Here is a 23612-nt window from a genome sequence, read left to right as displayed (position 1 = left end):
CTTCAAGTAGAAAAACGTCCTCTTCATAATTGGGCACAGCGCTATTGTGAGCCGCAGGGGTCTGTCAGACCACCCAAAGTAGCGTTTCCTCCCTCCGGGCTGCTGTGGGACAATAGCGGGCCACTCGAACCGGCCACGCACGGGAACACTAGAATGAGGCCTGACAAGAAAGAAGAAACAAGAAGTCTTTGCCACTTATTAAAATGTTTCAGTAGGGTCGTGCTGTCCATTTAAAACGTGTTGTGAGTGGCGGAGATTTCTGTTATTACCTCCGTTTAAAATGTATATTTTTAGATTTTAAGGTGATTTTAGTGACTGCACTGGGTGGAAAATACAAATAAAACAAACCATTTAACACTTTGTTTTTATTCTGAACTTTTTCTCTGGAAAAGTTGAAAAAGTTTTGAAATTGAAAAATAAAAGAAGATTTAAAAAAACCCACATCATGTGTCTAAAAGAGTAATTAAAAAGGTCAGAGTGATATAAAATAAAGTATTCAACAAATTTTTAACAAACATTCATTTTTTAATCAGACATGGTAAAAGGTTTTCAATTTGAAATACATCTTTCTAAAATATTAGTTATTTTTCTTAATGAATAATTAATCTGCTTCTTCATGAATAGGCCATACCAGAAAAATTAAAAACATTTGAAAAGATATGAGGTGAGGTTTCCCCCCCCAATAATCTGGCCTCACCAAACATTCCAAAGTGAAAAGCAAAAGCACTGCTGTGAATTATTCCCTGCAGACAAATTAAATCACCTTTGACTATGAGAACATATTCTAAAAATTCACATTTAAAGTTGCTGAATTGAAGGTGAAGTTGTGTTCACCTCCTCTTATCTAGCAGTCTTTGCTCTGTCAATCTGGATCCATTAAAGTCACAACCAGAAATAATTGCTGCCCTGTTCTATTGAATTCAAATTTTACAGTATTTGTCTGCCAATTAAACCAAAACAACAGAGTTTTGAGAGACAGTTTCAAAAGACATCTCCGGTGCTGAAAAGTATATTTAATAAGGAATCTATATTAACAATACAGTTAAATCTATAGGGCCAGGCAAACAGCGTGTCAGGGGACTTTAATGAATGCGTGTCCTTCACTTGCATGCTCTGGAAACAGAAAAGGTCGCAGAGCTTTACTGGTTCATTCTTGCCATGTGACCAGCTGTGTAAATGTTACATTAACTTCATATTAACTGCATTCAGCCCTGACTGAAAATCATGTTAACCTGGAATAAATGCTAACATACAGGAGGTGAGCTACTTATCAAAAAAACTTGCCCCACAAGCTCACATCCAAAATGACTCAGTGGGGAAAGCATCATTACTGGCTTCTCAAATTTGTCATTTAATAATCCATGGTTATTGTTAGACAAAATTATTCACGATTTTATACATGTATCTTATTAAAGTGAGAAATCTAGCAGGGTTCACTTCATGTGCATTATGAGAGAATTTGTTTAAAAATAGCCTAAGTATAATAGTAATATTACAAATGATATAAAATTGTATCTAAATTGATCATTTTGCCAGTTTATCCGCAATCCATTTTGTCCATACAGTGTCATTCATCTGTAAATGTTGCCCTGTCTTCTTATTTTTACTTCCTTGCAGTTATTTTCTGAATTACGTCTTTGTGTCTCTGTTGGCTCAAGAATCGTGCCAGGCAGGATGTCTTCACAGTGCACCATTTACATATTTACCAACAAGCCCTTACGCTCTCGTGTATAATGCCAAATCAACAAGGGTGATTTGCCAAATAATCTCTCCCTCTATTTTTTTTCCTTCCCTCTGCCACATCCCTTCTTCCAAATGGCAAACGGAAGCAGAAGACATCCCACTGTGCAACTGAATGACAAACTTAAAGCACCATTGTCGCTGGTCAAAGTGGCACCTGTTCAACAACGGGGAAAAAAAAGACAGACCGAGAGAAGGAGAGAGAGGGGTAGGCAGTCTCTTACAAAATCCAGCAAAATGTATGAATCAAGAGGCATTACGAGCCACATAATAATCTATGAAAGTTCATTTAATAACACACAGTCTGACAGGATTCGTCTCGCTCATTTTCTATCTTTGCTCTTGGAGAGACACTTTCCTACAGCCATCAAGCATGAGATGCCACTTTAATCTGCAACTGAGAGCTGATATATGGTGTCTATGCGTGTGTCTGACTTGAAATGCCAAGATGAGGGAACTTCACACCTCAGGGTGTCAGTAACACCGAACAGTGACCTTTACTGAGAATCACATTCACCCTGAGAGTGTGTGTGTGTGTGTGTACTGTAAACAGAATATGTGCAGTTGTTACCTTAGGGATCTCTTATCTACCTAATATGACTCCTACAATGACTTTTGTTTATGTAATTCAATATAGTCAGAAAGACATAATAAATAATATTGTGACAGGATGCTGTTTTTAAATCTTTATTAGGTTGTTTTAAATATTCAGCACCATACAGACGATGTAAATCGAAGAAGTCATAACTTCACAGATTCTTGAGACATGGGGGGAAAAAACTAAACAAAAGTATAATATTTCAAATTTTGTTCAACATATTTAGATGTATTTTGTTGCAATCAGTTTTTTCACATTTAATATGGATCAAGTATTTCAGAATAAAATAGTTCAAAATAGTCAAGTATTTTCATAAATATTGATAAATCTAGCATTCACTTCAATAAATTTAAGAATTGAGGCTATTAAATTCTAACCAGTAGTCAGACAAAATCACCATATTTTTCTTATTACACATTAATAAATGCATTAAAAACTAAACTAAAAAATATTAAGGACCTTTCAAAATGAAGGAAATTATTTAAAAATCCCAAACAATTATACTTTACAATTTGCAAGACATTCTGTCATATTGCGACAGTAAATTGAGTGAAATGTGTGCAATTACTTAAAATGATTTAAATATATATATATATATAAAGACATCAAGTCTGTGTGATGTTGAACTACACACACTGTTACTTTTTCTTTATAATCTAATGGCAGGTCAAGTACATTTTGTCCCATGTCTCAAAAATCAGTGGCCTTTAAATCAGAATATGACTTATATGAGAAACTGGAACAGTGTGAGTCTCCACCTGCACTTAGAGTTTAGAATGGAACAAAAAACCTGAATCAACATGACGGCCATCCACTGCTCTAGCGGAGTTATAAAATCACACAGCTGGATCCGTCTGTGGCCAACTTGGTTCGTTGTAAAGTAACTGAATCCCTCTGAGGTAATCAGTACCATCAGCACCAATGAAAAGCTCTCTGAAGAGTTTCACTGTGGACTGGTCCCTTCAGAAGCCCCACGTCTCTTCTCGGATGGTTAGGAACTGTGGTGTCGAGTGCTCTCATTACAACAACACAAAGCAGCATCACAACAACCGCCTGCTATCAAACTCAGCAGTACTCTGCCTGTCGACCTTGTTTCATAGTCTATGCATCATTGTTCCCAGATTTATGGATGCAATAAGAGGGCTGTTCCACACTCATTATAAAGAGGATCTTCTGTTGTTTTCATGGTACCCATCATAATATGCCTTTTATAATTTAGAATGCTTTAAGAATTTACTATATATTCGTTTTACATGAAGACAGTCACCTCTGGAGGAAAATGATATATGCACTATACTGTTTGGGGTCAGTAAGATTTTTTTGAAAGAAATTAACAGTTTTATTTAACAACGATCTATTACATTTTCTCAAATATATGCTGTTCTTTTGAACTCTCTATTGATCAAAGAATCATGAAAAGATGTAACACTGTTTCCACAAAAATATTAAGCAGGACAACTGTTTTCAACATTAATAATAATACGAAATGTTTCTTAAGCACCAAATAAGGAATAAATTACACAGGAATAAATTACATTTTAAATTATGCTTAAAACAGAAAAAAGTTATTTTAAATTTTAATACTTCATAATAGTACTGTCTTTACTGTAGTTTTGGCAAAATAAATTCTCTTCTTGAGCATAGGAGACTTCTTTAAAAAAAAAAGAATAAAAATAAAAACTTGCTGACCCCAAAATTCTGATAGGTAGTACATCTTCCTGAAAGAATATATTCAGCGAGACTAAAATTAAGCAAAATCCTAAAAACAACCATCACAGAGAACTACCCATGCGAGTGCTAAACAACAGGATGCTCATTCTCGAGATCTTCTAATGTTATCATCTCTAAAAAGCATAAGTCTTAAAAGCATAAACAGGCAAAAGGAGAGAAGTAAGGAGAAAAGGAGAAAGAAGAGGAGAGGACTTGTGCTGCATCTAGCTGAAACCTCTGAAGAAAAGGATGTCTGGATCCTGGAGGAGAAGAATAGAGAGAATTGACAACAGAAATGCACATGCCATTTTGAGAAGAGCACAACAGCATGCTAAGGGTTAAAAAACAAACTCAGCACCCAGTCAAAGCAAATGCATACAAAACTCAAATCTCTACAGAGTAAGTTAAAAACACACCCAAGAGCTTTTAATAAGGTTGAAACAAAAAGAGCTAATTTCGCTACATTGTTTCACATAGCAGTGCTCTCCAGTGACTGTGAATGACAGAGGAAGAAAGAAACACACACTCTGCATACAGCAAAATAGTGAGAACTGTATGAGAGAATATGAAAGAAGAGATAGTAGAAGAGTCAATATTATCGGCTGGCCGAGCTGTTTTGTATGTCTGTGGTGAATCTGTGCTGCTGCAGCGGAGGGATACAACTCTCCCTTGCAAACATACACATGCACATACAGTATAACAGGAAAAACAGACTGCATCGGGTCAACAGGCCTGAAAAGTGTACAGAACTCCTCTAAGAGAGAAAAAACACAGTTGTGCCAAAAAGGGAGGCTGTAAACCCCTCTGTGGTGAATAGTCATCATTTCAGGTTCATTTTCTGCAATCTACTGCTGTCTATAATTATGTTGTGAAGAAAAATGCTGTATACAGGCACTGAAAACTTCTCTTCTCGGCATAGCACTACATGACACTACATGTACAGATTGCCTGGTTTAAGACACTAGCCGTCGAACATCAGAGCCCGTCTGCAGATTTTGGCCAGTCTGAGTGACAGATTTCACAGATAATTGTGTAGAATACACTCTCAGAAATAAAGGTACAAAAGCTGTCACTTGGGCGGTACCTTTTCAAAATGTACACTTGTGTACCTATTAGGTTCAAATATGTACACTTTAAGTACTAATATGTACCTTTAAGGTGCCAAAATGGACCCTTTAGGTACAAACATGTACCTTTTAAAAAAGGTACCGCCCCAGTGACAGCTTTTGTACCTTTATTTCTGAGAGTGTATGATGGGTATAGACTATGATTATGTTTTAGCTTCAGACCATGCTTCCATCGAGTTGGAGAACATCAAACATTTACAACACTGGTTTTCAATAGTCATGTGTCTCTTCTGCGTGAGGTTGTTGTGTTCAGAATGACTTGAAAGTCTGGTAGTGTGGCACCATCCATCGTTTAGAGTATAAGATGCCCAGGTTTTCCTCTGTAGCCACTTAAACGTTCAGCATGTGATTGATGCCAAGTGTTTTAAATTCTTTAAAAGTCACATATTCCAGTTGGATCATGGAATGTTCAGAGTTTGGCTTGAAATATTCATGATTTCAATCTCCAATTGTCAAACAGTTCACATTTGAACATGCAAGCCCTTAACCTGCTATCTAAAACAGTTGTTTTCCAGAATTCTGGTTGGTCAATAAAGTGACTTAATGAATTAGCTTAATAAAACTAATGTTAAAATAAATGTTATGTCTCATTTTTGAAAAAAGCAATACGGCACTTGAGGCCATGCTGTATTGTTGCTGTACTTGTTCTGTAGAAGGAAGACATTCATTCAGATTTGGAACAAAAAGAAAAAAGAATGTCAACCAGATTTGGGATGACATAACGGTGAATAAACGGTAAAGGAATTTTCATTTTTGGGGTAAATTATCTCTTAAATACATTTCTGTCTTGTAGATCCAAGGTGAATGTTTGCAATTACCATTCAATATCTACCTTAGCAGCATTCACTGGTACACATACAAAATGAAATTTTATACTTTAGATTAGATTTGAGAGGATCAGACATTATAATCCATTTCCATTTTGCTATAGCTCTTTAATTGTAAGCAGTCTGTTCTTGAATGACTTTGTTTTTAACAGTGGCATCACTTCATAGTCTCTTCATTCTGAACTGGTTTTGACAGTGGCCCCACTTCATAATCACTTCCTTTTATCCAACTCACACTGCCCCCACCTGGCTGCTTAAAGACTAAATAGTTCAAAAGTAGAACTTTTCAGATCTACAAAGTAGATGGACTGACATCACCCAAATAGGAACATTAAATGCCATTAGAGTGACTCCAATTAAAAGTTTGCCTGAGAAGGTAAACTCCTCTTTCTTGCTTTTTCTGATATGTCTCTCATAATTAAAAACAAAGCAATCTTTAAGAGTTCTTACAAATTTTTTCCACTGCCAACCACCTTTTTAATTTACCTCTGTAAAGTCCAAAAGATTTCACACAAAGGATATACATTTGCTTTCCCATTTCAAGACTGATGTCAAAATGAGACATCAATACTCATATTACAAATTCATCAACATATGAAAGGTAAATGAAAAATCTGTTAAATAGAGACCAGCCATTCATCTCTAAAATTAAAGTGTTTTAATAACTTCAAGGACACCGTGGTTAGGCTATAACAAATCACGCAGCTGGCTCCTAAGTATAAAAGGGGAAAATATCACTGTGACTGAAATGCTGTTAGCATTGTATGACTCATATTTAGGGTCTCTGTTGCTCCAAAATGAAAATAAACAGTATATATTAAATAAACTAGAGCACCTTTTCCTACATCTGAAACTGAATTTCATCTGAAGCCATCTTTTTGGAATTTTTTTATTGACCCTCCCTTCAGAAACAAGAGGCCAAATCCACCTTAAATCTCAAAACACAAAAAGAAGGGCACATTACAACTGCTTTTACATTTACCGTATTGTCCCGAATATAAGACGACCCTGATTATAAGACGACCCCCCTTTTTCCAGATGTACCAAATCTTGTTTTTTTTTGTTTTTTTCTCTCTCTGTAAAACACATTTATTCTTAAATTATTTTCATATTGCATATTTTTCAAATTCTAATTTTTGTTTTGAAAGTATGGTAAATACTGGTAAAATGTACCAACAATGACACTGAAAAATATACACTTTTTGATATACCATTGAAATAACAGGTAGCCCATCTGAATTATATAACAATTAGGCTATCCAACTCATAGTAGCCTACCAAAATGTTATTATCAGTAGACGTGAAATCTTATTGTAGTCTTCAAATCTGGGTACTGTCTTATGTTTTAAAATCACTTACAGAGGAAGTTTGGTCCCATCAGGCTAACATGACAGTCACGATCATGCTGCTGTAAGCTTTTCTTTTTCATTTGTTTTCATTCGCGATCTTTACAACACACATTACATTACATATTTCATGGCACACTCGTTTTATGCGATTTTGGCGCCACCTATTGTTGTGGGTGTATTATTGACATGTCAAAGTCTAGACCAGAGGTGGGCAAACTACGGCCCGAGGGCCACATCCGGCCCGCTGGGAGATTTCATCCGGCCCGTGAGGCAGTTGGTCCAAAATAGTTAATTTGATGCAATGTCAGGGGGAAACGTGATTTCTACCGAGGGGGACGCTAGAGCCCTGCATTCCCTGGGCTTCGATCGGGCCAATTTTCACGGCATAGTTCAGACGCGGGCCGGGCCTGTTTTAGGCTTCTCTTTATTTTTATATTTTAGACATCCATCAATTAGTGATGAAAAAAATTGCCGCGCTGGTGGAAACAACACGAGACTGTGCCGTGACTGTGAAGAGCGGCTCGACGGTGTTTAGAGTCCCGCAGCAGCAGCGCGCGCGCCGTCAGCGCAGATGAAGAGTTCTGCGTTCAAATACATGCAATAGGCTGAAGCTTGCTGCAAAGCCCCGGCAAAAGTAATTACCACGGGGGAAATAGTAAGGAGATATTTGAATTATTTACTAATAAACTAGTGTTTTCTGTGTCAGTGTCGCAAAGATGAAGATCCTGACTCGCCATCTCCTCATTAGACGAGTCTTTAGAGAGAAGTGCATCTTCACTGATTATAATGAAAGAGTTTTTGTTATCGATTTGATTTATTTCGTTAAGTGGTAATTTAAAGCTTTCTGTAGATATATTTATCATGTCTGTGAGGCATGTATTCGCTGACTTTCGGTTCATTTTTGTGAAGCGCTCCTGTTCAAGACGTTGTTTTATTTATTTTATAAAAGTTTTTTTAATATTGTGAGGGCACACAAATAAAAGTAGACCCTTTACAATTCCGAATGATGTATTACTCTGACCTTTATGAGCAAAAATTACGGCGTAAGTTGTTTTCATTGAAAAAAATGCAATTGATTGCGCTGGTGCCTCCATGTCCTGCGCTTTAGCTTCCACTCTCCGCACAAACTACTGGATGCGGCGCACATTTATCTAGGTTTAACGTTTAAACATTGTTATATGCTTGAACTGTTTTAGTATATCTATAGATTGTATTTTAGGCAAGTCGTGATGATTTGAGAAGGCTAAATTGATCAAACATGGCTATCAGCCTGCTGGTCTGCCGCTGGCTGCTTGGTCGTTACTTTAAGAAAGAATAAACTTATCTAACGAACAAAAAAAAAATGCTCCAAACGTTTTTCTAAATTAACTTAATAAAAAAACGAAACGAAATTTCGAAAATTCGCCATTACATACAAAACTGAACTATTTTAATAGCTGAAACAGTATAACGCGATCGCGATTTCGACCGAGGGGGATTCTACCGGAACGTGATCTGTACGGAGGGGGACAACAACCCACTTTCCAGGAGAAGAAATGCCAGTGTTGCCTCCTGCTCAGGGCACTGTAACTACCACGCCGCTAGTTTCAGTTTTGCTTTAAATATTTAGTCTGGGCGTTTATAATAAATGTTTATAGTGAATGCCACTGTAATTTTTGTTTGTTTTTTACTTATTTTCATTCCGTTTTGGAGTGAAGGGAATATAAATACATGTTTCTAATGTTTGTAAACGTTTAGTTTATTTTACATTATTTATGAATGAAATGATAAAATGTGTCTTATACATCAATCGACTTGAACCCCAATGCAACTTATCTGTGTCATAAAGTGCTCATAAAAAAGGCAGAGATGGTACAAGAATAGAATTGCCATATATGTACAAGTATACATACAGTACAGTAGTAATTTAATAATAAAAAAATAAATCAAAGCTTCATTTGTCAAACATATAATGCGGCCCCTCACTTGGTGCGGAAAACTTGATGTGGCCCACGAGTCAAAAAGTTTGCCCACCCCTGATCTAGACCCTGAATATAAGACGAACGCGTTTTTTCAGATGTATTTCCAAGGAAAAAACATCCGTCTTATATTCGGGTCAATACGGTACTTTAAATCACGGGTCTCAGAAAGCCCAAAAGCACTAGTAATAGTAACAAAATTAACTGCAGCTTCTAAGCACAAATTTAGGTCAATGTAAAGATTTGCAAGACACAAGAAAGGTTTTTTATGCTTTTGAAAGTGGTCCCTGAAGAAGAAGATTTATTTGATCAATATTGCAGTAAAAACAATAATAACAATAATATTGTGAAACGATTACAATTAAGAATAATGGTATATTTAAAGATATTTTAAAATGTAATTTATTCCTGACAAGGCAAAGGTGAATTTTCAGCAGCCATTTCTCCAGTCTTCAGTGTCACTTGACACTTCAGAAATCATTTGTGCTCAATAAACATTTCTTGTTATTATCAATGTTGAAAACAGTTGTCCTGCTTAATATTTTTGTGAAACCATGCAACATTTCTTTTTTCAGTATTCTTTGATAAATTTAAAGTTTAAGAAAATAATTTATTTGAAATAGCATCTTTTAAATGTCTTTACGGTCACTTTAGATCAACTGCATTGAATATTTTTGATGATGCATCATTGAAGTATTAATTCCTGTGTATAATTTCCAAACACTGCTTTTAAAATAGGCAAAATATAACAAATGTTTGTAGAATTTCTATTCAGCATATCCTTCTTTCATTGTGAGCTGTCATTTCATAATATTTAATCATGTATCATCAAAATAACAGAAAACAACAGCCCTTCTTGTAGAAAAGGCAACAAAAAAAGTTACACACAATCTTTTTTTTTTTCAAATAAAATAGGTTTATTTCCAGTCTGAAAAGATTAAAACAACAAAAATGGACAGTGGAACAGTTAGAGGATGACCAGTGGGTCACAGTGGGTTACAGGGAGGAGAGATTATCCTTGATTATTCACTTCATTTTGTGTACATATTTATAAATGAATACAAATATACATATCAATTGTTTAACAAAAATAGCTTAGCTTATGAGGACAGCAGATGACTGAAATCAGCAAAAATAATCCTGTTGGGTAGGAGGTGGGATTTCACCAGAGTAAAATACCATACATGTGTCTATGAGAACGTGTGAGGCCGAAGCACTGAATTACACACCGTGCTATAAAATTTAGTTCCCTTTAGCACAAAATTGTGGTGTGTTTGCATACAGAGCTCTGTAATATATGAGTAAAGCCCAAGGGTTTGGGGGTGGGGTTTTGCAGGAGGCATTAAGGCTGCATTAATCACTTGGTTTATACATTAGAAGGCAGGTCCGGATAATTTCAACTGAAATGAGCTACCAAGCTAATACTACAGAGCTAGAGACCACGGAAATAGGATTTCAGAGCATAAACCTAAAATACGGGGCATCAAAGGGTTTGTGACGCATATTTAGCAAAAGATCTAGCGCTATTAACAAATGCGACGGTTCATGTGTCATTGAATTCCTTGCAAAATGCCCTTGTCAACTTCAGTGACAAGACTCAGTAAAAATAAAAACATTCTTAAACCTCTCTATCATCTATAACTGGGCTTGTACGTTTCACTGTAAGCCATACCCTCTCTCCTCATTTAATAGACCTGTGCTTATGACCATCTCGCAATTAAAAAAAAATCTGTATTTTTGATTTTTTGCCCCATCTAAAAACCATCTGGAAGTCTTACAAACAAAGGAGGAGAATCTTTATAATAGCAGTCCATGAATCTCAAAACTGCATATACAACTTTTTTCAAAATAAGTCACATAATTTGTTAATTTTCATCCAAGTGATTTTTAAGCACGTATAAGACCAAACTGAGGGTTAAGCAAGCCAACAGCATCCTATTAAGAGTCGTCGTTCCTCGTGTCTACATTCCTAAAATGATTCCACGTAGCTTTGCAGATCCAAAAAAAAGCTTAAAGACACATGAACGTATCCTGGCCTCTAAGGCCATCCTAAAACATCCTGTTAATTTTAGATTCATTTCGTAAATCTCCTATTACACAACATTCCAGCTTCCACTGGGGAAAATACATAGCTCACCATTCCACACACAAACACAACGATCTTTATGCCTGTGTTATAACACAAGCCGAAAGCATAGAGGACACAGGGAGATTTTTCCGTTTACATTAGCTATACACTGTTAGATTGTCATTTTGTTACAATATTAGTTTAACAAATCACCCTGTGAGGTTCACGAAAAAGACTCAAAGTAGTGGTCGTTTTTTCAGTATGCAAATACACGGGATTAGACTAAAAAGCTAACATATTTATTAGATGCAAGGGAATTCCTGTTCATATAATCTATTTCATACATAAAATTTAGTTTGGGAAGGTAAGGACGAAGGGGGTGATTTTACCGTGTCACGTTTCAGACAATCAGGACAAATGAACAAGTGACAATCTCTCTGAAAAATACAATTAAATTAAATCAGAACTATGTTACATACAGCATTGGGGGAAAAGGTGCGGGAGAATATTAACTAAGAGCATTCAAATGAATGAACGAATGATTCAATCACACAATTTAGCAGCAAACAGTACTCTGTTGCGCTCCCTATTGGTCAGAGGAACACATGCAGGCTCTGGCCTAAACCAGGCCAGCTCACTGCATCACACTGTATTTGTTCTTTGAAAAGAGAGAGAGAGAGAGAAAGAAATCACCACATCCAAAAAAAAAGAAAAGAAACAGATAACATAAATCAACACAAGATGAAGCGAATGGTTTAAGTAGAAGAAAAATCTGAGTTGAGTGTTAATCTCAGAAAGCATTCACTCATCACTCTCTCAGCAGTGCAGATGGGTGATCGAGCACTATAGCTAAAGCCTTATATATTTGTGTCAAAAGCCTAAATATCCCCATTAAAACCCACATAATTTTAAGCACAATAAACATGCAATCTCACACATCCATTCAGACCATATGCACTGACAACCAAACACACACATAAACGCACTTAATAGGGCCTGTCCCAATTCTGAGTGCTTCTTAACAATTACTTTTATCCATCAAGTGCAGGAGATCCTTTAAAATGCTCCAAGAGCAACTTAAACCCCCCCCAAAAAAAACAAACAAATCAAGAGCTGCAGTAGTGCAGAACACTGTAGAGAAGAGTCCTAGTGTTTACGATAAGAGAGAGAATCGGGGGTTAGCGCATCGGGTAACAGAATCACACACAAAACTTGCACTATGGAAATAGTTTGGTGCATCAAACATGCATCCTCTTACACACAAAACACAAATCACTGATTTCTCATTAGACTTGCTCATTCTCTCACAAACAAACACGCACATAATTTCAGCTTAGTTTAAGTTAAAGCGGTTTCCTCAAAAAATTTTAAAAAATGGGCGAAAATAAAAGACCCACCCCACCAGAAGAAGAAAAACAGTAGTACTGAGAGAACACAACGATTATTGTCATCTGTGCTGTGAGATTTACAAAAAAGCTTACTGTACTGTGCTGTGAGCCCATATCATTTACCCGTTTCACTTAAAAAGTAACAATACAAAAAGTTATATTTTGTTTTTGTTTTTTTAAAAAGAGGGGGGGGAAAAAACAAAGAAGTGAAAGGAAAGCATATGAGATGCAGATGTGTTGGGCTTCAGCGGTTGGAGAGGAAACAAAAGCAGGCAGGGCAATAAAGGTGTGCCTTTTTTCTTTTTTTTTCTATAAACTTAAAACTAAAGCTGCATTTGATACAGGCTTTTCTTTGTACAAGACAATTGCACTTCACAGAAATAAAAGCTGAAATATACAAACACACAAGGAAATGTGAATCAAATTAATTACACCAAAAAAAAATTGTTTAAATGGAAAAAAAAAAAAAAAGTGTTGGATTTTTTTTAAGAGGGTGATGTTAAGGATAAAAGGATTTGGGAAAAGAGTGATTCGGGACAGAAGAGAATGCAGAAAATTTCCAGAAGGTACCATTGCCTAGCACTGAGAGGGAACATTATGTGAACAAGGGGAGGGAGCCCTCATTCCCTTCCGCTTCTTCCGCCTCTTCTCCCTTCGAACAGTCCAGAGCAGCTGAGCTGGGCTGTGGAAGGGTTCTTGTGCAGGTTCTGTAGTAGTTGAGGGTTCTTGTGCAGGGTTCTGGTGCCGGGTCCTGTAGGAAAGGTTGTTGTGCAGGGTTCTGGAGGGTTGTAAACTCTGTGCAGTATTTAAAGGGGCAGGGCTACCACATGTCATCCGTGGATGCAGAGTCCTTGAATGGAGAGAGGAGGAGAGCAGCTTGTGAGATCCCACCAAGCTTCAACTGCCAACCACTCAGGAAAAAGCATGTTTGTGTGAGACACAGTATGAAACACAGGTGAAGATAAATCAGGAATGATTCTAGGAAATGTTGATGGAAATGATGGAGGGATCCAAATCTTGGGTTTAAATGGGCAAACTGATACGCTGATTGCAATTGACAGAAATTACAGCACTCGATGTCGCTTGTGTGCCAACAGGCTATTTGGAGATTTTGTGGTGCATCAATCACTTGGTTAGAAGGGCAAATTCAAGAAACAAAACTGCTGTAAAAGTATGAACAGAATTGAGACACGCTACAGATAAACATGTAGAATGCAGGGTTATTTAAAAATGTTATAATTAAGCTAGTATCTTTGTGATGCCGAAAGGTAGGCAATTATTACATAAATTTAGGGCTATAAATTACATAGTTATGATTTGCAAGAATTTCACTGATTCTATAAAACTACCATTCAAAAGTTTAAAAGTTTTTATTTTGAAAGACATTGCTCACCGAGGCTGTATTTATTTCATCATTTATTTGATCATTTAAAAATACAGTAAAACAGTAACATTACCACATATCGTTAAAAATTTAAAATAAATTCATTCAAATGTAATTCATTCTTGTGATGGTGAAGCTGAATTTTCAGCAGCTATTACTCCAGTCTTCAGTGTCACGTGATCCTTCAGAAATCATTCTATATGCTGATTTGGTGCTCAAGAAATATTTCTAATTACTATCTATGTTGAAAACAGTTGTAATGCTTAACATTTTTGTGGAAACTATACTTTTGTCAGGATTCTTTGACTAACAGAAAGTTCAAAACAACTGAATTTATTTGTAATGGATTTTTTTAAACAATGAGAATGTCTGTCTTTATTTATTCATTTTAGATCTAGCTGTTTCCAAACTTTTGGATGGTAGTGTTAGGTATGTAAATACTGCTGTTTATTACTATTACTTGAGAGGATGCTTCCTTGGATTGGGGAAAAACACACACTACACTGAATACGGAAAAATAATAAAAGCAACTGAAATATTAGTTTTGGCTATATCACAGTGCCCTATGTTAATTCTAGACATATTTGGGTCCAGAGTGATCCAAAAGACAGGTTTATTGTGGTTTTAGTGCAATAGTTTCCCAAATTCAGATTTGCTTGGGTATTGGACTAAAACTGCTGTGAGTGTATTCTAATTCGAAGACAATTTCTGTATTTGGAATACAAGCATTAAAGTCACAACAGTCTCTCTGGGCCAATCTTACACCAGTTCACTGGGACCCTGTTCATTATTTTGTAGAACTGTATAAAAAAAAAAGAAAAAAAAAGTCCTCCTCAATAAAAACCTACAGGTTTCTGTAAGGGTGTACCCAACTGCAGAGATCTATGAGACTGCACCTAAAAGCAAAGCATCACCCCAAAAGAAAGAAAAATATCACCAAACAGCTTAAGCCCATCAATATGCACACCAACCAATCAGAGTTCACACTTAGCAGGCTGAACTGCCCCTTATAAACATAAATATGACATGAATATGACATGAACAAATTATTAAATAAATATGAAGGAGGAAAATGACAGACTGAAAATGAATTGTTCCATTGTTATTTTGGGAAGGCTTGAACTGGTTTGTAAAATACATGTGAACTGGAAGAACAGCCTGAGGTGTGGCAGGTCAAGGTTGGTAGTCATGAAAAGCATCAGAATCAAGTGCTGAGTGCTGAAGTAAAGAGCACCCAAGGTGCCTGATTTTCAGTCAAGTCTATATGAAACAAAAACGGATATACACAATCAGTTTGTTAAAAATAATAAAGAAATCACAAATCACAATGCATATGCCACTAGGGATGCCAAAAGTATCTTTAGAAAGGCCATATTTTGGGAGGAAAATAAATAAATAAAACACAGTATGTGCCACTAGTGATTATTATATATATATATATATATAAATAAATAATTCCATTCAAAAAGTGAAACTTGTATATTATATTCATTCATTACACACAGACTAATATATTTCAAATGTTTATTTCTTTTAATTTTGATGATTATAACTGACAAAGGAAAATCCCAAATTCAGTATCTCAGAAAATTAGAATATTACTTAAGACCAATACAAAGAAAAGATTTTTAAAATCTTGGCCAACTGAAAAGTATGAACATGAAAAGTATGAGCATGTACAGCACTCAATACTTAGTCGGGGCTCCTTTTGTCTGAATTACTGCAGCAATGCGGCGTGGCATGGAGTCGATCAGTCTGTGGCACTGCTCAGGTGTTATGAAAGCCCAGGTTGCTCTGATAGTGGCCTTCAGTTCTTCTGCATTGTTGGGTCTGGCATATCGCATCTTCCTCTTCACAATACCCCATAGATTTTCTATGGGGTTAAGGTCAGGCGAGTTTGCTGGCCAATTAAGAACAGGGATACCATGGTCCTTAAACCAGATACTGGTTGCTTTGGCACTGTGTGCAGGTGCCAAGTCCTGTTGGAAAATGAAATCTGCATCTCCATAAAGTTGGTCAGCAGCAGGAAGCATGAAGTGCTCTAAAACTTCCTGGTATACGGCTGCGTTGACCTTGGACCTCAGAAAACACAGTGGACCAACACCTGCAGATGACATGACACCCCAAACCATCACTGACTGTGGAAACTTTACACTGGACCTCAAGCAACGTGGATTGTGTGCCTCTCCTCTCTTCCTCCAGACTCTGGGACCCTGATTTCCAAAGGAAATGCAAAATTTACTTTCATCAGGGAACATAACTTTGGACCACTCAGCAGCAGTCCAGTCCTTTTTGTCTTTAGCCCAGGCGAGACGCTTCTGACGCTGTCTGTTGTTCAAGAGTGGCTTGACACAAGGAATGCGACAGCTGAAACCCATGTCTTGCATACGTCTGTGCGTAGTGGTTCTTGAAGCACTGACTCCAGCTGCAGTCCACTCTTTGTGAATCTCCACCACATTTTTGAATGGGTTTTGTTTCACAATCCTCTCCAGGGTGCGGTTATCCCTATTGCTTGTCCACTTTTTTCTACCACATCTTTTCCTTCCCTTCGCCTCTCTATTAATGTGCTTGGACACAGAGCTCTGTGAACAGCCAGCCTCTTTTGCAATGACCTTTTGTGTCTTGCCCTCCTTGTGCAACGTGTCAATGGTCGTCTTTTGGACAACTGTCAAGTCAGCAGTCTTCCCCATGATTGTGTAGCCTACAGAACTAGACTGAGAGACCATTTAAAGGCCTTTGCAGGTGTTTTGAGTTAATTAGCTGATTAGAGTGTGGCACCAGGTGTCTTCAATATTGAACCTTTTCACAATATTCTAATTTTCTGAGATACTGAATTTGGGATTTTCCTTAGTTGTCAGTTATAATAATCAAAATTAAAAGAGATAAACATTTGAAATATATCAGTCTGTGTGTAATGAATGAATATAATATACAAGTTTCACTTTTTGAATGGAATTAGTGAAATAAATCAACTTTTTGATGATATTCTAATTATATGACCAGCACCTGTATATATATAAAATAAAATTTTTAAAAAATACCAATCTTTCTATGGTACTGGTAGCACCAAGTGCCAAACCACTTTTGTAAACAATGCTTTAAAATTCCACTATCATAAAGAGCAATCACACATCATGGTAAAATGCAGCTATGTTTATAAACATTCAAATGCACTTCTTGGTCAAAATGCTTGCCTAGTTTTATTATTCCTATTGTTTGTCATTTACTTTGAAGTAATTACTTTTAAAAACGACTTAAAACTTGAAGCATACATTTGATTACATGTCACTTAATCAAGTTTTAATTGTAAATGCTAATATGTTTATGTTTATTGTTTTAAATGAAGTGTGTTAGATAACATTCTTTTTTTTTTTGTGGTATTGAAATTGATACTATTTGAGAATTAGCAGATTCTACTGGTATTGACTATTGAAATTTGGTACGATGATAACCCTATACAGTACCATCCCATCTTTTTTCAGACCAAGAACTGTACTGAGTCAAGAGAGCTATAATCATCCAATCAATCCATTACCAAATTATTCAACCAACATTTAATTTAAGTGTTTCTTTTAAATATTAAATCGGTTTGCTCAACAAATTTGAGGGGCTCCACCTTGCACTCAACCAAAACTCTTTCCAAAGCACATCTCAGCCTATCCAGCACTGTCAGATGAGAGCAGATAATATGGAATGGGATGGAAACATGCACAAATGAAATAACAAAACTCTGGAACACTTAAGGTGACAAACAACTAAATAGTGCAATGCAGCTTAATTCCAGAACAAAGCAAAAAAATCTTGCAAGCAAACATCCCAGCATTTATACACACACAGGGTCAGGCTGATGTACTCACTGTATCCTCGTTCCTGTATGGGTTAAGTTTGTTGTATACTGCTTCAATTACACTCCGCCTATGACAAAAACAGAGACAGGTATAATCTTCTGAGTGAAGAAAGAAAGGGAAGGAAACATCACCTCTGCAGCAAAACCTACTGAGGTGCCTCATTAAAAGCAAAACTTCACATGTGATTCTTCAAGTACAGCAACTAGAGAGCTGTTGGTGCAGACCCAAGTCTCTTTCATGTCTTAACTGACCCCAAATGTTATTGTTTTATTGAAAGGAGAATTACCCACCAATGGTTCACAAAATATTGGATGGACAGATCACTAGGTTTTGGAACTTGAAGTAAAGAGAGAACGCGAGATTGTGTGGTACTCACTTGCTGGCCAGCTCTCCTCCAGGTGGTAGGTTGGGGATGCTCTCAGATGCTAACGTGCGCATCACATGTACCAAGTCGGGCACACCTTCATCCCCCTGCCTCTTCAGGATCTCTGTTATATCAACAACAATTCAGAGCAATCAAGTTTGGTCCAGCAGAATTACTGATTCCTTTTGATAGCAGAAGGCTTGTAAAGGTTAGCTCATACCTTCTACTCGGCTCTCTAGGTATTTATCAAGCTCCGCTTCCCTTTTGACGGCTTCAGGGGAAACCTTCGGTGCACTGACGAAACACACCAACACAACACTCATGTTGTCACGACTTCCCTGTCCAAACATAGAAAAAGAGACAGGTTCAGCAAAATGTAAACCAAACAAAATTTTATATCAATGAAACACTGTGGAAAAATTTGAGATAAGATTTAGAATTTGAAGAATTGTGTTATGAACACTCTTTCAGTATAGAAATGTAAAAGGAAAAAAAAAAAAATGTGTTCAATACATATGTTCACTGTATTCTACTGAAGTAAATAAAAGCTATTAAAAATATTTATATATATATATATATATATATATATATATATATATATATATATATATATATATATATATATATATATATATATATATATATATATAATTAAAAAAAAACATCTAATCATTTTCCATTACTTATTACAACATTTGTTTGCATTACATAAAACTTCCTTAATTATACTTATCTTAAATAAAAACTAAAAAAATAGATCAGTTTGTTAAAAATAAATCAATAAAAGTCCAATAAATTTCAGGGTTACGAATGTTTGAGGTCGGTAAGATTTTTTTGTTTTTGAAAGAAGTTTCTTATGCTCACCAAGGCTGCATTTATTTGATCAAAAATACAGTACAAATAGTAATATTCTGAAACACTGATACAGTTTAAAATAATTTTTCTATTTTAAAGTATTTATTTATTCCTGTGATGGTAAAACTGACTTTTGACCCGCAATTACTCCAACCTTCAGTGTCACGTGATCATTCTAATATGCTGATTTCATGCTCAAGAAACATTTATAATTTTCAATATTGAAAAATTGCTGCTTGACATTGGAAACTGAGGTTTTTTTTTTTTTCAGGGTGCATTGATGAACAATGTTCATAAGGACAGCATTTATTTGAAATACTTTTTTGTAACAAACTGCCATTTTTTGTAGAAAGTTTTCAATGTCAGTTTATATCAATTTAATGCGTCCCTTGCTGAATAAAGATAAAAAACAGTTAAAAAAGTAATGACCCCAAACTTTTGAACTGTACTGGAAACTGATTGCATAAAATACTTTGCACACAATCAACAAAGAGTGATTTATCTCCTTTAACTGTATTTTTAATAGACAAAAGCATTCATCTGACTGACTGGTAAAAGTCTGTTTACACTCACCTTATACAAACAGGTATCTACAATTTCATTGCAGACCCTCTCCAGATCGTCAGTCACCTCCAGTCGTGAACGAACAAAATCGCACAGCTCCTCATTGGCCATCACATCCCAAATCCCGTCACAAGCAAGAACAATAAACTCATCCTCCGCCTCCGACCGCTCGATAGCATACACCTCGGGCTCTGGCGACACCAGCTGCTCCGTGGGACCCTTACCATGCACACACTTATAGTCAAAGTCCCCCAGAGCCCTGGAAACCGCCAGGGACCCATTGACGCGCTGGATCATCACAGATCCTCCAGCGTTCTGGATCCTCTCCTTCTCCAAGGGGTTGCTGGGTTTGTGGTCCTGTGTGAAGAAGTGCACAGCCCCTCCGCGGCTCAGCAAACCCCGTGAGTCTCCGCAGTTGATAAAGTAGATGTGGCGGGGTGAGATCATCACACCGACGGCCGTTGAGCCGCTGCGGTCAGCGCCGCCGTGCTTCTTCTCAGAGATCTGCCGCATGTGATCGTCGATCTGCAGGAAACCAGTACGGATTCCAGATTTCACGCTATCTACGTTGGGCTCCACGGCTGGACCTCCTCCTCCGCCTCCACCCTGGAAGTCAGGGTTGCTGGTGATGTGCTCCAGGAGGTGCTCGCAGCAGTAACGTGCCACCTGCGATCCTGCATGCCCGTCATAGACAGCAAAGAACGACCAGGGGTCCAAGCCGTTGGGCAGACCGATGACAGCAGTATGCGCATCCTCCATCTCTACTCGCCAGCCCTGCATGCTGCTCAGGCCATAGTGCAGGCCGTTGCCTTCACCACGGGCATTGTGTTTCTCCATCTTTGGCTTATCCAGAAATGCACCCATCTCTGCTACTTAGGAATCTAGAACAGAAAGTTTGAGAATGATGAGCAACATAAAAACCAGTAACAGCACCAAACTAGTTGCTATTCGCATCGCAAATGGGCCAGATATATGGCCGCACGATTCACTGAAAATTTAATTCTGTATATAGGGTAGTCATGGTACCACATTTCAGCAGTCAATACAGGCAAAATTTCACAATTCTCTAATATCTTTAATTTAAATTATCTACCAACTGTTATTTAGCACTTCTTTATATAATTACTACTACTTCTTCAACTACTAATTCAGTCTTTTTCAGAAAACAACATCAACAATAAGATATATAATCACAAAATTTGAGGCCAAATTGTGCATCTCTACAAACAAGCACAGCAAACCGAAGGCTTTTGTAAAAACACATTTCGAAATGCAATTGCTATTTTTATTACAAATTAGATTTACCAAGACATATGCAGTGGTATATGTTTAGGGCAGAATGATGTGTAGGTCTCAACAATGAAAGACAATTCTGTTTGGTGATACAGAAATTATATACTTCAACTTTAAAGTAGAATTACATTCCCACCCATCATTTGCACAGTTCAATAACCCTGTTCAAATGATAAAACATTATAATAACCCTGTTCAAGTGTCAAAATATTGCATGAAATTGCAACAAGTAAATGTTTAACAACAACTTTTTAATCTTTGCCAAGTGATAAGCAGAAAATAGGCCTACTCATGTTGACAGTCACAAAAAATTAGTTCTGTAGTGTAGTTCTCATATGTAAACATTAAAGCTAATTTAATGTAGGTTATCGATCCAAATATGAACAGGAAAAATTGACAATGCCTACTCAGCTTATGATAACACGAGTTAATGTAAATTGGAGTAGCAACTGATCTTTTCTTAATAAACTGCGGTACATTTGAATGAAATGGATATCAAAAACAAGTAAGATGGGGACGGACATGATTATATTCACTGGTTGTCGATTTATGGAGGCCGATCTGAATGCCAGTATGCAGTCAGTTATAAGAAAGGGGCGGGGTTTCAGTGGACTGAATGATTGGATATGTCTGGCATGTGTCACCAGAGACAAGTTTGCCAGAAGATTTTGATTAAGAATTATGAGGTCAAAAGATTAACAAATAAACATATGCATGGATGAATTGTTTACAATATGATCAGTATTTAATAGCATGCATTAAGATTGATTTGAATTTAATTTCGACTTGAAACAATTTACTTGAACTTGATAAACTTTTAATGGCAAACGCTAACGCGCTAACGCGAATCAAGTCTAAACACACACAGAACTAGTCCACTTTTTACAATTTGGAAATAAACGATGGCATGACAACAGGCACACGAAACAAATGTAAACACACACCATCACAAAGGCAGGCAGGCAGACACACATACAGCGGGTTCCCAGCCATGTATGGCTGTCAGATAACGCAATGCTACACACATTACACACTCGTATACTAAAAATAGACAAGTACAGATGCATTCAGACCATTGTTCACCACTCATATCTGTCACTGCGCACTCTGAGTCTGAACACAAAACCAGTGCAATTTATAAAACTCCAGCCTTGACCCATGTATATATTTGACAGGTAAACAATCTGTAAGTCTGATCTAACTGCAGATTGGGCTTACTGCTAGAGTACATTCACACTTTACAGTGAGATATCAGCAATCAATGGTGTTTGCCCTTGTTAGTGCTGAACAGCAGTGAACTGAAAGTCTGCGCGTGCAGACCTGCCGCATGTTCACGCGCCTCTATTCCGCATTACGTCATGGTGTCGCGAGCCTGTTAGCACGCTAGCTTTATGCTAATACTGACGTTTGGGTCCCTTCAGTTTGACTGAAACATTTAGACAAAGTGAAATAGGCAAGTGAATGTAATCGGGAAAGAGAATGAGCTAAGAGCCTGGCAGATACTCGCGGCTACGGTTTGAGGTCAGACAATCTAGCAAGCTAAATGCTAACGAGAGGCCAAGTGAAGCCTCGGGCTTGGGTTGTCAGACCTGCGGCCCTCAGCGCACCGTGCGACAGGTCAGCCCGCCGAGCTCAAACAACACCCGCCTACTCCCTTAGCCCACATGCTAACAGGCTGGCTCTGCCATTCGCATAGGCATATTACAAAAGCACAGAAACTTACCCACTAAAAATAAGTCCTTGAGAGTTCTGTTGTGGAGAAGGTAAAAAACCAGATAAAAGAGAAGGACGAAAAGAAAGAGAGAGATATAAACTGAGCGCGGCGGTGGTGAGAGAGAGACAGGCTGGCGGATTGTTTTGCTCTGCATTCAGTCTGTGAAAGAGCGGATCACCCTTATCTGTTTAAACCAGGGATGCATAATTCCCATTTATTCTGCGTCCTGAACGTGGAAAGTGTCGGGTTTGACCGCTATTTTGGTCCGCTGCGTTCGGGACCGAATCTCTGCACACCAGCAGCAGCGCAGGACCCGGATGTGGATTCAGCGGGGCTGCGCACTTAAAAGAATGACATCATCATCATCATCTCTCCATCAACATCATCCCTCAATCTGTACATCATTCTGTCATCACCATCGCATCCTTCCCTAGACATCGTTCATTCATCATCCCTCTGTACTTTTACCACTATGTCTCCATCATCAGTCCTGCATCCTTCACCTCTCAAGCGCTGGACATTTTTCAAATCTAATATGACTGAACAAAAAGCCCCTTTTATGCACACTTAAATTGATTTCAATATGTTAGGTGGAAAATAGAAATGAAAACGACATTTGATTTAACAAATGTCTAAGAGCTCCACGTTTCTATCTATCTATCTATCTATCTGACTCTCTCTCTGTCTGTCTGTCTACTGTTGTAGCCTATTCGACTCCATCTGAATACAAAACCAGCGGAATAAATAATTAATATATGGAATATAAATATTAAATAATATAAGGCTACTGTAGCCTATAGCTTTGTAATCTTCGAGTGGACAAAT

General features: G+C 37.2%; 1 protein-coding gene across 3 annotated transcripts; it reads right to left on the bottom strand.

Annotated features, from left to right (window-relative positions):
• Positions 1 to 5: 5 nt before the first annotated feature.
• Positions 6 to 23523, bottom strand: ppm1aa (protein phosphatase, Mg2+/Mn2+ dependent, 1Aa). 3 transcript variants are annotated; one of them, XM_058796898.1, is made up of 6 exons: positions 22797 to 23523; positions 19790 to 20661; positions 18582 to 18699; positions 18374 to 18485; positions 18007 to 18064; positions 6 to 160 (listed from the first exon to the last, which is right to left on the bottom strand). In XM_058796898.1, the coding sequence occupies exons 2-6, from the start codon at positions 20642 to 20644 to the stop codon at positions 149 to 151; spliced, it is 1155 nt and encodes a 384-aa protein (XP_058652881.1). In that variant the 5' UTR covers positions 20645 to 20661; positions 22797 to 23523; the 3' UTR covers positions 6 to 148. The 3 variants fall into 3 exon arrangements, with proteins under 3 accessions (XP_058652881.1, XP_058652880.1, XP_058652882.1); XM_058796897.1 differs by lacking the exon at positions 6 to 160 and adding an exon at positions 10202 to 13615 and having other exon boundaries at positions 22797 to 23518; XM_058796899.1 differs by lacking the exon at positions 6 to 160 and adding an exon at positions 14165 to 15409 and having other exon boundaries at positions 22797 to 23520.
• Between the last annotated feature and the right edge of the window lie 89 nt (positions 23524 to 23612).

This window comes from Onychostoma macrolepis, chromosome 13 (assembly GCF_012432095.1).
Source record: "Onychostoma macrolepis isolate SWU-2019 chromosome 13, ASM1243209v1, whole genome shotgun sequence".
NCBI lineage: Eukaryota > Metazoa > Chordata > Actinopteri > Cypriniformes > Cyprinidae > Onychostoma > Onychostoma macrolepis.
Note: the sequence above shows the minus strand (reverse complement) of the source record. Positions and strands in the feature narration are given on the sequence as shown.

Bases quoted from the DNA above. Each gene is read 5' to 3' on its own strand.
- ppm1aa (XM_058796897.1), bottom strand. From the start codon at position 20,644: ATGGGTGCATTTCTGGATAAGCCAAAGATGGAGAAACACAATGCCCGT. The intron at 18,065-18,373 runs GTGAGTACCACA...TTTTTGTCATAG, and splicing joins GGAGGAGAGCTGGCCAGCAA to GCGGAGTGTAATTGAAGCAG. The intron at 13,616-18,006 runs GTGAGTACATCA...TCTCCATTCAAG, and splicing joins CATACAGGAACGAGGATACA to GACTCTGCATCCACGGATGA.